The sequence below is a fragment of the Nycticebus coucang genome, chromosome 5 (genome assembly GCF_027406575.1).
Source record: "Nycticebus coucang isolate mNycCou1 chromosome 5, mNycCou1.pri, whole genome shotgun sequence".
Classification (NCBI taxonomy): Eukaryota; Metazoa; Chordata; class Mammalia; order Primates; family Lorisidae; genus Nycticebus; species Nycticebus coucang.
In genome coordinates this window covers 135132578-135147403 of record NC_069784.1, presented here as the reverse complement: position 1 = coordinate 135147403, position 14826 = coordinate 135132578, and the positions used below count along the sequence as shown (strand labels likewise).

Below are 14826 nucleotides of genomic sequence, written 5' to 3'. Positions count from 1 at the left end.
CATATATGTGTATATTTATAAACATATGTGTATAAAGGTCAGACAAGTCCACAAACTCAATCTAGAAAATGACCATCACTATGGTCAACTTCCAAGTGCTCCCCTTGGCCATCTGGGGACTGTAGTGACACTCAGCAATAGGCAAGTAGCACTTTTTCTAGGATGAGTTCATGAACTCAATTGACTGACCTCGTGTGTGTGTGTGTGCGTGTGTGTGCACGCACGTGTGTGCGCGGTATGTGTGTGTCTATATACGGCACTTGTATTCAGCCTCATATTTCTAGTAATCATATTGGCCTTAATGTATCAACCATAATTACCAATTATATCTCCTTTAGTAAAGGTAATTATAAAATTAAAAATAAGCAAATTTATACAACTACAGTAGACTGGCTGACACTTTAAACATTAATATTGTAGAAAATACAAGAAAATAAAGTTCTCATACAGTGTTGGTGGAAGTATGAAGAATGACATGGACAGTATCTACCAATTTAAACAATACACCATTTGATACAGCAACTCCACTGCTAGACATCTAGTTCACAAAAATACTCCATATAGAATCAAAGGTAAATGAATAGGGATGCTCCCCACAACAGAATTTTTTATTTGAAAATATGGAAAAACCCTATATGGAAAATGGCTACAGTTACTAAAAGAATATCTTAGTTTAAATGTGCTTACACAAAATGAAGCCTCCACTTACTGCTAATTAGAAAGAAGCAATCATAATACGTACTGAATATTCTAATTCAACTGATTTTGAAATTCAATAATATTGATTTATTGTATACATTTCTCATAACAATATACCGGTGGTTTTATAATACATTTCATAACATATATAGGTTTTATCTGTAATTCCTCCTGTCTTTATCATTGATAAAGGTCTGTAGAAACTTAGCACTATCATAATTCCATCAAATAATTTCAGTAAGAGTCAATTTATATGCACCACAATTGGAGCTACCAATTTTCTCAAGATCTGACTTCACAGTTGTAAGAATAAACCTGTAGCATTAGCAGCTACTCTGAGTCTATGGTAATAATAATATTTCAAGAATCATATCCAGCCAGGTGCAGTGGCTCAAGCCTGTAATCCTAGCACTTTGGGAGGCATAGGTGGGTGGATTGCCTGAGCTCACCAGTTAAGAGTCCATCCAGCCTGAGCAAGGGGGAGACCCTATCTCTAAAAATAGCCAGGTTGGCGGGCACCTGTAGTCCCAGCTACTCAGGAGGCTGAGGCAGGAGAATCGCTTAAGCCTAAGAGTTTGAGGTTGCTGTGAGCTGTGACACCATAGCACTCTACTGAGGGTGACAAAGTGAGACTGTCTCAAAAAAAGAAAAAAAAAGAATCATATCCATGTAAACAGTTCGTGACACTGGCTACATCACTAATAAAACAGTACTATCAGTTAACACCTCCTCCTTTGAATAGTGTGCCCTTAGTTACCTTGTGTCTTTTATTCTTTCAGGAATGCTCTTGATGTTTTTATATTTTGGGAGACAGGGGCTAGAGGAAGCAAAGACAGTATGACTGACCAGATTCTAAATCCCCAAACTTCACAGGGAATGCACATAGGAGCCACTCTCCCAAAGTAGCCGATGAATCGTCCTCTTGATCCTGATGCGCTGCACTTTCCCCTCCCACACTGAATCCGGCCAGCCATGTATAGCTCAACAAACGCCAGCACAAGTGATGCTGCATGACTTCAGAGACTAAGTCACAAGGAGCCTTGCAACTTCCACCTTGGTCTCTCAAAACCTTGCTCTAAGGAAAGACTTGCCGCAGCGTAAGAAGTTCAACTACCCAGGGACTAGCCCTGGCTAGCCACATGCAAGGCCACATGGGGAGAAAACAATGCCAGCCAGCCCCCAGCTGTTCTTGCCCTCTCAGCCGAGGTGCCAGACATGTGGAGTGAAGGACCATTTTGGACATTTGAAACCCAGCAGATGGCATGTGGAGAAGAGCCGGGGGCTCACACTCACGGCCTCCGCCAAGATAGGACAACATTTCCAGCCAACTGTACCACCCTATCTAAGGCTACAAATATAATGGGGTGGAGATGACCTGTGCCCTGCCTAAATACCTGAGCTAAGGACTTGCGAGCAGCAATAAAACGCCCGTCATTTCACACCACTGTGCTTCTAGGTGGTTTGTTACACAACGACAGACCACCATAAAAGTGCAATATTATCAGTGACTAATTTTTAAAAAGATGAGGCCAACTGTGACTGCAGCTCTAAAATTAACTGTATGATTCAGAGAGCCTTTGCTTATTGCAATGAGAAAGAAATAAAGTACCAGCTCACATTTCTGCAGAAAGCTTTTAAAATAAATCTGACCAATCTAATTAATTCTAAAAAGCTCCTTAACACTGAAGGACCAATATATTATTATGAATCACATGCTAGTTTGAAATACTAGTCCCCCGACTCAGTCCTGAGAGTGCAGCACAGATGTCACAGGTCCCAGCCCCAGGTCTTCTCATCTCCTCCGATGTGCAACCACAGTAGTCATTATCCCAGCCCCACACTCCAGCTTGCGTTGCCTGTGACTGGTACACTCCTCCTAGAGATGGGACTGTTCTCACACGTCTTACAGATAAAGATGGTGTCATTCAACACTCTAACAGTGCACACCTAGAGAGTGACTCGACAGAAAAGAAAAAAGAAAATAAGGAAAGAACAGAGGGAAGAAAGAAAAAAACGGGGGTGAGGAGAAAAGAAGGGTAAAGAAGATAGATGAAAAAAAGAGAGAAAGAGGAAACAAGGAAGACAGGCAAGGAATGATGGAAGCTAAGAAAGACTTAACCACAAGAGAAAACTATGGTAGCAACACATATAGTGAGAAAAAAGAAAAGGGCTAGGAAGAGTCACAAGGACATGTACGGTCCAGGGGCAGCACCTGCGGCTCAGTGAGGAGGGCGCTGGCCCCATATACTGAGGGTGGTGGGTTGGAACCTGGCCCCGGCCAAAATGCGACAAAAAATAGCGTTGTGGTGGGCACCTGTAGTCCCAGCTACTCGGGAGGCTGAGGCAAGAGAATCGCCTAAGCCCAGGAGCTGGAGGTTACTGTGAGCCGTAATGCCACGGCACTCTACCCAGGTGAAAGAAAGAGAGAGAGAGAGAAAAGAAAGAAAAGAAAGAAAAGGAAGAAAAGGAAGAAAGGTACAGTCCAGGCAGGACAGAAGTAGGCAGAGTAGCCATATTACTTGAGATATCATTTAGCCTAAGACTCAGGATCTCGAAAGTAGAGCCATCAATTAGTAAGGATATATAAATAATAGAAATATTTAATCTTGCTTTAAGATTTAAGACATATAACAAGTACCGGGATAAAATCTTCAGTTAACAGTAAGAATAATGATAGTTAATGCTAATGAATGTATAATCCTCGCATATCTTACAGACACAGACATGCATGTACAGGCACTGGTGGAATCCAGGCAGCCTGGCAGCCACACCCGTGCTCCCGTCCACCACGCTACGCTGCTACAACCTGAGATCAAGTAAGTTCTCGAGGACGACCATGCCATCACAATACAGACAGCATATCACCAAAACACTGCATGGCCCACCCCCACTCTCAACATATATGCTTTACTTCCATCTTTTTTAATATTCATGAACAAGAAATCTGGCAAATGGCAAATATATGAAGCTACTTCCTCATATATGCATGATTGGGACATTTAAAACTAAAAACCCTACTGTGGCTCAGTGAGTAGGGCGCCAGCCCCAAACACCAAGGGTGGCGAGTTCAAACCTGGCCCCTGCCAAACTGCAACAAAAAAAAATATAGCTGGGCGTTGTGGCGGGTGCCTGTAGTCCCAGCGACTCAGGAGGCTGAGGCAAGAGAATTGCCTAAGCCCAGGAGTTGGAGGTTGCTGTGAGCTGTGTGATGCCATGGCACTCTACCAAGGGCAATAAAGTGAGACTCTGTCTCTACAAAAAAAAAAAAAAATTCTCAAAACTTAGTTTCCTTAATTGTAAAATAAGTATAGGTTGAGCACCCCTTATCCAAAACACTGGGAACGAGAAGTGTTTTGGATTTTGGAAAATTTGCATTATACCTGCCAGTTGAGCATCACAATCTGAAGATCTGAAATCTAAAATGCTCCCATGAGCATTTCCTTTGAGTATCATGCTGGTGCTCAATAAGTTTCAGATTTGAGAGCTTTTTGGATTACAAATACTCAATTGTATTATATAAAACCCATGCCTCATTAGGTTATTCTGTTACTTAAAAGATAATTCTTTTGTGGTGCTATAAGCACAATGTTTAGCAAATATGTGGTAGTTAAGTGCTCAGTAACTGTTAGTGATTACTGTGAAGATGCTGACACGCAGGATAGAGCAGCCACTGAAACTGATAGCACAGGTTATTCTATGACATAAAAAGCTCAGGCTGGGCAAACTGCCTCACACTTACAATCCTATCACTTTGGAAGGTCAAAGTGAGAGGACCGCTCAAGGTCAGGAGTTCAAGACCACCCTGAGCAACATAGTGAAACCCTGTCTCTACACAAAAATACAAAAATTAGCCAGGAGTGATGGCACACGCCTGTAGTCCCAGGTACTCAGGAGGCTGAGGCAAGAAGATCACTTGAACCCAGGAGTTTGAGGTTGTAGTGCGATATGATGACATCACTGCACTCTAGCCCAGGCAACAGAAACCCTGTCTCAAGAAGAAAAAAAGTTCATAAAACATTAAATGAAAAAAGAAGCCAGTTATAAAATAGTAAATATAGTATGACAACATAAACATATGCCAGCAAAGAGAATATAGGCTCTATAGTGAGGCTTTTGTAGATGGTAAAAGAAGTTATTTTGAGTATTGCATTTATGGGTAATCTTTTACAATTAGAAAAATGAATAAATTATTAAGGATATTGGTGTCCTAGGTCTACCATTAGTTATAAATCAAATGGTTTACATGTATTAGTTTCTTCATTTGAAAAAGGGCAGGAAGTTAAGTGATTTCTGAGTCCCCTTCCAGCTCTAAAATTCTGTAATTTTATGAAATAAATAATATTTTTTAATTCTGGAAGAAAAAAACACAACTTTCTCTCTTCCTTCTCTCTCCCCCCACACAGCCCAGAAAGACAACAGGAGCACAATAAATCCCTGGTGACCAGTCAAGTCAACTCAAGTACAGCCTTCAAATAAACTTAACCTGGCTTGGCACCTGTAGCACAGTGGTGAGGGCTCCAGCCACATACACTGAGGATGGTGGGTTCAAACCCAGCCCAGGACAGCTAAACAACAATGGCAACTACAACAACGGATAAACTTAACCCATACTCCTGTGCTAGGAAAAAGTCCGAAGTGAGTATTATGAGAACTCAAGCCTCTGGCTTAAAGAAGTTGCTTTAAAATCCTGAGCTTCAGTTTCTCAATCTATGAAGTGAGAGGATTTGTGCTGTCAACTCCTGCTCTAATACACTATGGACCATAAGTGAAAAAGAATGAACAGGATGTAATACAGGCATTTCTCACTTTACTGCCACAAAGCAAATGTTTATGAACTAACAGTGACTCAGCAGGTGCTACTTCACTCATCTCTATTATTGATAAGAAACTTCTGTTGTTATATGAAAACTTTCCTTGAGAAAATGGACAAGGACTGTTTTGCAAGATGACAAATTAAAATGGTGGCTATTGGCTTCTAAAGGGTAAGTACAGGCCAGGGTAACATCTTAATGCAAGTGAAGTTTTAAGTAAAATAACCATCTTCTGTGGGAAAATCATCTGTGGGAAAGACAGACTCTCTACTGCCTAGAAACTCCCCCTTCACTAAGATTGTCACTCAAGCAAATATACAATAAAAGCCACTTCTCTTGCTCTCCTTCTTTCTTGAGAAAGAGTGGGCATGCCACCTTATAACCATGAGAGGTTGATTAAAGAAATCTCTAGGGAGAGGAAGCTAACCAAAAAGGAAAAACTAGCACAGGCTAAAGAAAGAGAAAGATGGGAATGAGTATGAATTCACCAGGGAGAAATTTCTCAAGTGAGATGAAGAAGGAAATCGGAACCTTGTGCAGTAACAACTGAATGGATTCCGGGAAGCTATGGGATCTGCTTCAGGACAGGAAGTCTGCTAAAATTAATAGGGAAATTCTGAATCCACAGGGTGCCGGGGCCATTATGTGGAATGTAAGCAGCAGCAGCTCAGCTTCATTCACTTCATCTACCTGAAAAAAGAACAGACACAACCTGCTAAAAGGAGGAAGAAATAAAGAATGATAATACTCTTAGCTTCTAGGAGCAGAGCACTACATGAGCACTAGGAGATAAACAAAGAGAAAGTAGAAAACAGTTGTTAAGGTGTGGGGTACCATCTGCCGACTGGACAGACTAAACAAGAGAGCCCAACACATTAAAGGCAGCACCGCAGGACACAGGCAAAGAGCAGAGGGAGACTGGGAAAGGAGGGACAGAGAATTCGGGGATAGAAAGCCTGGCTCTGGGGGGCAGAGACAAGATGGCTGACTGAAACCAGCTTTCCATAGAGGCTCCCATCTAAAAGGAGAGTTCAAGGACAGAAATTTAGCAAGTAACCTGGTGGATTAGAGCTGCAACAAGAGAGAAGGTTGAAGAACGCACATCAACCCCACTGAGACGAGCGGCGACCCCAAGGATACAAACAAAAGGTACAAAATCCATCACCAAGCAGACGGAGTCCCCTCCCCCATGAGAACAGCTCAGAGTGCCCCACAAACAAACGAGCAGAGTTCAAAGGTCCTCCCACTACACTCCACGGGAGAAACCCTCTAAAAATTGGATCTACCTCCCCTACTAGGGTGCCACGGCGTTCTCCTGCCAGGCATAAAACTGTATAAATTTGTATATATTCTCTACCTGCAACTCTGAGCTCCCAGCACTCCCCTCCACTCTCACTCTGAGGTCTGGAGGCCTGTCCCCCAGGAGTCCAGATTCTAGGGTGATTTCTGGAGGGGTGTGGACAGGGCCTAGACTGCAGCTGGTCAGTGCTGATTCTGCGGCATAGGAATGAGGAGAGGATAGTCGGCTGAGAGGGAACCACACCAGAGCAGCGGTACCCCAAAGCGCAGAGCAGCAGCCGTTTTTGGCAATAATAGGGCTCACTTCCAGATTTCCAAAGCCCACACCCCGTCTCACTGGGTAACCAGAGGAGGCAGGGCATCTTCTCAGGTGGCAACCACTGTAGAACAGATCTGGGATGGAAACGCAGGCCCCATGAGTAAAGGGTTTGTCTGAGGTGGTACCGGTGGTACCCCGGTGGAGCTCGGGGACTAGAAACACACTCACAGAGCCAGGAAGTTCCCAGGGCGGGGCTGACCCAGAGCACCGCTTTACTGAGCCTAAGACGCACCCGGGCAGGAGGCTAAAACTGACAGCTAACTGTGCTGTGAATACAAACCTGCAGGAGCAAAGACAGGGCCTGAGGCACAGTTTCTGGGAACTTAAAATAGCTTCTCTTCTGCAGAGGAATTTAGCAGGGACAGAAATAAATTCCCACAAAGTTGTTCTGTTCTGTCAGTAACATCAATCAGGGGCAGGGCTGGAACTGAGTGAACAACCCCAGCCTCCATCAAGTGCCCGAGGTTGTCAGGCCTCAATTCCCGCTGCTGGATAGAGGGAGAGCGCAGCGGCCTGGCTGAGCAGAAATAGATTTCCTTGTGATTCAGGCAGGTGCAAACCCCTGGAGTATCTGTTCACTAGAGACACTAGGTCACGGCCCTGCAGGGTTATCAGTGACTGGGTGTGACAGAGGTGCAAGGTGGGGAAGAAGGTATCAACCTTCCCAGACTAATCTATTTGCTGGGTGGATCCTCCTGACTTCATGGAGCACTGGAGCAAGTCATATCTGAGTTGTCACCAGACCCCTGCAATCCAGTTGCCAGAGCCCTTTTAAACTCTCCCACCTGAGACAGGTGCTGACCGAGACAACTGATTTGGACCATTTGAACTGAGTCAATCGCCCAAGAACTATTCAAGTGATTCCCTGGCTGTGTGGTTGTAGGAAGGTTTGATTTTCTTTTCCAACTGCTGCCTGTGGGGGGCAGGGTGACTTATTGCTGGTTTTTCTCCACAGCTGAGACTTCAACCCAGAGTAACTGTTTCACTAGGGTCAGACAGAGACCAGCTGAAAACAAAACAGAACCACTTAGTCCGACCACACCAAACAGGTCCCCAGTTTCTCAGGCCATAGCACTATATAAGTCCTCGACAAAGGTCCAGGGGAAAAAATCAAACGGTGTAAAATAATCATGGGGCGGAATAAGCGGAAAAACTCTGGTAACATGAATAACCAGAATAGATCAATCTTCCCAAGGAAAGATATGCCAGATGTAACCGAAGATCCCATTCATAACTGCTGGCCGAGATGTCAGAAATCGAATTCAGAATTTAGATTGCAAACAAGATTAATAGAATGAAGGAAAATTTGGAATTAGAAATTCGAGGAGAGATGGCAGCCGAGTAACAGCTTTCTTGCATCTGGGCACTGTGAGTCTGGGGAGATAGGACTCCAGGCATCTCTGCCTGGTGGGATCTGCCTATCATCACCCCTGTGTGGATACAGGGAGTCAGCGAGAGACTTCTGGACCCCAAGAGGAGGACTAAAACAGTGGAAAACCGGCAAGTGGTCGCGTGTGTTCAATCGGTCTAAACCCGCCCGCAACTGTAAGTTCAGTAGCAGTGAGACTGCAAACCAGAAAGGCCTTACCTTCTAAGACTTAACCAGAATCAAGTGGAAATGTTGTATAGGCCCATGTCAAGTTCTGAAATAGCATCACCATATAAAATATCCCTAAAAAGAAAAGCCTGGGACCAGATGGCTTCACGTCAGAATTCTACCAAACCTTTAAAGAGGAACTAGTACTTATATTACTCAACCTGTTCCAAAATGTAGAAAAAGAAGGAAGACTACCCAACACGTTCTATGAAGCAAACATCACCCTGATCCCCAAACCAGTAAATGACCCAACAAGAAAAGAAAATTATAGACCAATATCACTAATGAATATAGATGCAAAAACATTCAACAAGATCCTAACAAACAGAATCCAGCAACACATCAAACAAAGTATACATCATGACCAAGTCGGTTTTATCCCAGGGTCTCAAGGCTGGTTCAATATACGTAAATCTATAAGTATAATTCAGCACATAAACAAATTAAAAAACAAAGACCATATGATTCTCTCAATTGGTGCAGAAAAAGCATTTGATAATATCCAGCATCCCTTCATGATCAGAACACTTAAGAAAATTGGTATAGAAGGGACATTTCTTAAACTGATAGAGGCCATCTACAGCAAACCCACAGCCAATATCGTATTGATTGGAGTTAAACTGAAATCATTTCCACTCAGATCAGGAACCAGACAAGGCTGCCCATTGTCTCCATTGCTTTTTAACATTGTAATGGAAGTTTTCAGCCATGGCTGGGGAAGAAAAGGCGATCAAGCATATCCATATAGGCTCACAAGAGATCAAACTTTCGCTCTTCGCAGATGATATGATTTTATATCTGCAAAACACCAGGGATTCTACTACAAAACTCTGAGAAGTAATCAAGGAATACAGCAGCATCTCAGTTTACAAAATCAACATTCATAAATCAGTAGCCTTTATATATACCAACAATAGTCAAGCTGAAAAAACAGTTAAGGACTCTATTCCATTCACAGTAGTGCCAAAGAAGATGAAATATTTGGGAGTTTATCTAACAAAGGATGTGAAAGATCTCTATAAAGAGAACTATGAAACTCTAAGAAAAGAAATAGCTGAAAATGTTAACAAATGGAAAAACATACCATGCTCATGGCTGGGAAGAATCAACATTGTTAAAATGTCCATACTACCCAAAGCAATATACAATTTTAATGCAATCCCTATTAAAGTTCCACTGTCATACTTTAAAGATCTTGAAAAAATAATACTTCCTTTTATATGGAATCAGAAAAAAACCTCAAATAGCCAAGACATTACTCAGAAATAAAAACAAAAAAATCACACTACTGGACCTCAAACTATACTATAAATCAATAGTGATCAAAACAGCATGGTACTGGCACAAAAACAGAGAAGTAGATGTCTGGAACAGAATAGAGAACCAAGAGATGAATCCAGCTACTTACCGTTATTTGATCTTTGACAAGCCAATTAAAAACACTCAATGGAGAAAAGGTTCCCTATTTAACAAATGGTGCTGGGTGAACTGGCTGGCAACCTGTAGAAGACTGAAACTGGACCCACACCTTTCACCATTAACTAAGATAGACTCTCACTGGATTCAAGATTTAAACTTAAGACATGAAACTATAAAAATACTTGAAGAAAGTGCAGGGAAAAAAAACCCTTGAAGAAATCGGTCTGGGCAAGTATTTCATGAGGAGGACCCCCCACCCCACCCCCAGGTAATTGAAGCAGCTTCAAAAATACACTACTGGGACCTGACCAAACTAAAAAGCTTTTGCACAGCCAAGAACACAGTAAGTAAAGCAAGCAGACAGCCCTCAAAATGGGAGAAGATATTTGCAGGTTATGTCTCCAACAAAGGTTTAATAACCAGAATCCACAGAGAACTCAAACATATAAGCAAGAAAAGAACAAGTGATCCCATCACAGGCTGGGCAAGGGACTTGAAGAGAAACTTCTTTGAAGAAGACAGGCACACGGCCTACAGACACGAAAAAATGCTCATCATCTTTAATCATCAGAGAAATGCAAATCAAAACTACTTTGAAATACCATCTAACTCCAGTAAGATTAGCCCATACCACAAAATCCCAAGACCAGAGATGTTGGCGTGGATGTGGAGAAAAGGGAACACTTCTACACTGCTGGGGGGAATGCAAATTAATACATTCCTTTTGTAAAGATGTTTGAAGAACATTTAGATATCTAAAAATAGATCTGCCATTCAATCCTATAATTCCTCTAGGTATATACTAGGTATATACCCAGAAGACCAAAAATCACATCATAACAAAGATATTTGTACCAGAATGTTTATTGCAGCCCTATTCATAATTGCTAAATCATGGAAAAAGCCCAAGTGCCCATTGATCCACGAATGGATTAATAAATTGTGGTATATGTACAGCATGGAATATTATGCAGCCTTAAAGAAAGATGGAGACTTGACCTCTTTCATGTTTATGTCGATGGAGCTGGAACATATTCTTCTTAGTGAAGTATCTCAAGAATGGAAGAAAAAGTATCAATGTACTCAGCCCTACTATGAAACTAATCTGTGGCTTTCACATGAAAGCTATAACCCAGTTATAACCTAAGAATATGGGGAAGAGGGTGGGGAGGATGGGCAGAGAGAGGGGTATTGGTGGGATTACACCTGCGGTGCATCTTAGAAGGGTACATGTGAAACTCAGTAAACGTAGAATATAAATGTCTTAACACAATAACTAAGAAAATGCCAGGAAGGCTATGCTAACCAGTGTGATGAAAATGTGTCAAAGGGTCCATAAAACCAATGTATGGTGCCCCATGATCGCATTAATGTACACAGCTATGATTTAATTATAAATAAATAAATAAATAAATAAATAAAAAGTCTGGCTGTGTCTCTCCCCAAATCCTCAATATACCATTTCTGAGAAGACAAAATCTAGAAACCTCAGCCTAAGAGATTAGAGAATAACAGAAGGCCATCTATCCCCCATCCCCCAGGAGCTGTCTTGGATGAGCACGCTGGGAAACACCTGGCCTCTTCCACACCCTCCAATGCCTCACCTTGCTGACTGTAATCACTGCTGGACAGACCTTTCTATCTCCCCTGTTAACAGTATTGCTAATGGTACTAAGTCAAAACTTAAAAAATAGAATTTAAAAGCAGCATTAAAGTCAAATTAAAATGAAGCAATTCCTAACCTTACTGTAGAAAGGATCAATCAATAGTTACATGTGACATAAAAATTATGGACCAAAGCGCATACCTTTTAATTTTAAGAGACTCACCTTTCAAATTAGATCGACTCACTGACCTCCCCACATTATTCCTCTGATGTTTGGTTGACATGCGTTTCATCTGTCGAGGTGTGCTGGGGGGAGAGGTGCCATAAAAATTTTCTGGATTTGTTTCATCTGAGAAGTCCTCTGGATCAGATTCAGGACTCTTACAAGCTGAATCTACCAATGTGCACTCTTGCCTGTAAAACAATAAGAAAAAATATTCACTGACCTATTATGTGAACTCAAATTTATATTGATTATAATTTTGCAAAGAACTCTTTGTAAAACTTTTCTATGTATACATCTCTCTAGAGATGTAATCCTTCTCCTCTACTTTTACCTGTAAAAATTCACAAGAACTTTTCTTGCTCTCTTTTCTTGCGCTCTTCCAGGGGCACGATGATTACAACTGGTGCTGCTGCTCTTACCATGAGCAATGAGGAGGACCACATGGGTGGAACTGACACGCTGTCTCTGTTCTTTATGGAACTCTTTCTAACATGAATGAGATTTAAAACTAAAAACATATGAATTCAGGGAAAAAATTAAAAAGGAGAAGATACAAATCAGACAGAACTAATGCCAGCTACAGACACGTTTAACTGGCGAGCAGGCAAGGTCAGTGCCTTGCTGCTTTCTCTCTCTGAAGCGCACAGACGGTGTGGGACACTCCACTACGATCCACACAGCAACGCACAGGGTCCTGACAGAGCAGGGAGACAACGTTTCTTGGTTCTCTGATAAAAATTACAGTACAGACAACATTACGCTTGTGTTCAATAATGCTGAACCAAGTAGAAATGGCTAAGGCAGTAAATTTTCTTATGTGCTTTTTAACACAATAAAAAAACGAAGGGTAAAATTCCACAGTGCAAAGTTCAGCCGTGGTATGGGAGAAAAAAGATGCAGTGAAAAGGAAAAAGGAAATCCTTTCTCTTCACCTTCAAAATGCGATTTTTCTTTAACTTGTGTTCTAAAAACACTGCCTGACAATTTTATATCTCCAGACAACTTTTCAATATCACTACTTTGAAAAAGTTGTATTTCTGCACAGCTAACAAAATAATAAAATGTGATGATACAAACTGAAAGCAAATCCAATTCTGAAACAGCAGGCTAGGAGGAATCAGTCATGAATCCCCCAAGGACACATCACAGCCCACCTCATTCTAAACTTTCTTTATAAAATACGCTTTGTGTTTTATAAATATAACTCTACATTATATCTAGTACACAATCAGTTTTCTTCCTAGAAAGTTATATCTTTATATAAAATCAAAGCTAGTTTGAAATCACAAGGAAAAAAGAAAAAACACACTAAAATAACTGATACTATTGTTATTAAATTAGACTGACAAAACTTCAAAAATTATCTTTAGAAAAATTAAAATGCTGCAGAATTACACAAATTTACAGCACTGAAAACCTACAAAAAATCCTTGACAAATCAAAGAAAACAATTTTTAATGACATTTTTAAGACTACTCTAGATAATTTATGAGAAAATATACACCCTCTCAAACACGTTTACAGACAGTAAGATATACAGTTAAATGCCCTGAAAGCTTTGTGAATGAAATGAATTAAATCATCTGCAAATTTAGAAATAAGTTTTAAGGGCACTCACCTATCTCCCTGGGCTAACTACATGTATTATTATTTAAGTCTCATAAAGCCATACTACAAATAGCATAACTTACAGACTAACCTGAAATTTCTTATACTATATCCATTTCTTCTAGAATGCTCACTGTGACAAAAGCACATGGTTATAAATACCAAGGTCATTTATTTCTTTTCCATGTCTTAGTGGCTAATGGCACAGATTTTAGAATGATTAACAGTATAGGGTTTGTAGTGTGATGAACCTATGTTCAAATCTGGCTGTAGCTGTGTAGTCCCTGGACAAACTATTTAAAATCTCTACACTGCACATTTACAAAATAAGGATAATGAATCCTTAGACTCCACTCTTAAAGTATGTATAAGGGTCAGACCCTGACTCACATCCCCTGAGAGAACCTGAGTTCTTTGCCCATCTGCTTCACCATAAGAGAGAAGCCCACCATGGAGCTCGGATGGGACAGGCCTGCAAACCATTTTAACACTTTTTTTTTCTTTTTTGAGACAGGGTCTCACTCTGTCGCCTAGGGTGGAGTGTAGTGGTGTCACCAAAGTTCACTGCAAGCTCAAACTCCTGGTCTCAAGTGATCTTCCTGCCTCAGCCTCCTGAGTAGCTTGGACTATGGGCTTACACCACCAGACCTAGATCATTTTTTCTATTATATTTCTGTTAGAAATGGGGGTCTCCCTCTGGCTTAGGCTGGTCTTGAACTCCTGACCTCAAGCAATTCTCCTGCTTTAATCTTCCAGAGTGTTGGGATTACAAGCATGAGCCACTGTACCCAGGCCCATTTTAACATTTTTAACATCTTTTAAATTCTTTCAAACTCAGTATTACATGGCTTCTGTTTTTACTTAATTTCCTCACTAACATACTTAATGTCAATGGTAAGGAAGGACTTGGTATTTTACTACTTTGGTATCTTCGGAGGTGTCCAGCATAGTAGTCACCAACAGTGAGTTTCTACAAATACCATTTCATGTATTAGAATGGTCATCATACACAGTAGTGACACTGAGCCAGTTAAATACATCAGAGCCAGGCAACAGGGAGTATCAGGATAAACAAATGGAGACAGAAACAGCAAACAAAAACTCCTTCAGAACATCTCTGCAGTGAGTAGGAACGTGGACTCAGTAGCCAAGGCTACATCCCAGTCTTCCTGCATGGGTGAAGCATTCATTATGGAATAAAAATTAAAAGAAGAAGAATTTAGAGTTATTAAACAATAAGAA

At 41.2% G+C, this 14826-nt stretch overlaps 1 protein-coding gene across 1 annotated transcript in view; it reads right to left on the bottom strand.

Annotated features, from left to right (window-relative positions):
- MAP3K4 (mitogen-activated protein kinase kinase kinase 4) overlaps positions 1 to 14826 on the bottom strand; it is a 125665-nt gene that overhangs the window by 71527 nt on the left and 39312 nt on the right. The window contains 1 exon segment of the mRNA XM_053591437.1: positions 11974 to 12164. Within this exon segment, the coding sequence (XP_053447412.1) occupies positions 11974 to 12164 (191 nt within the window).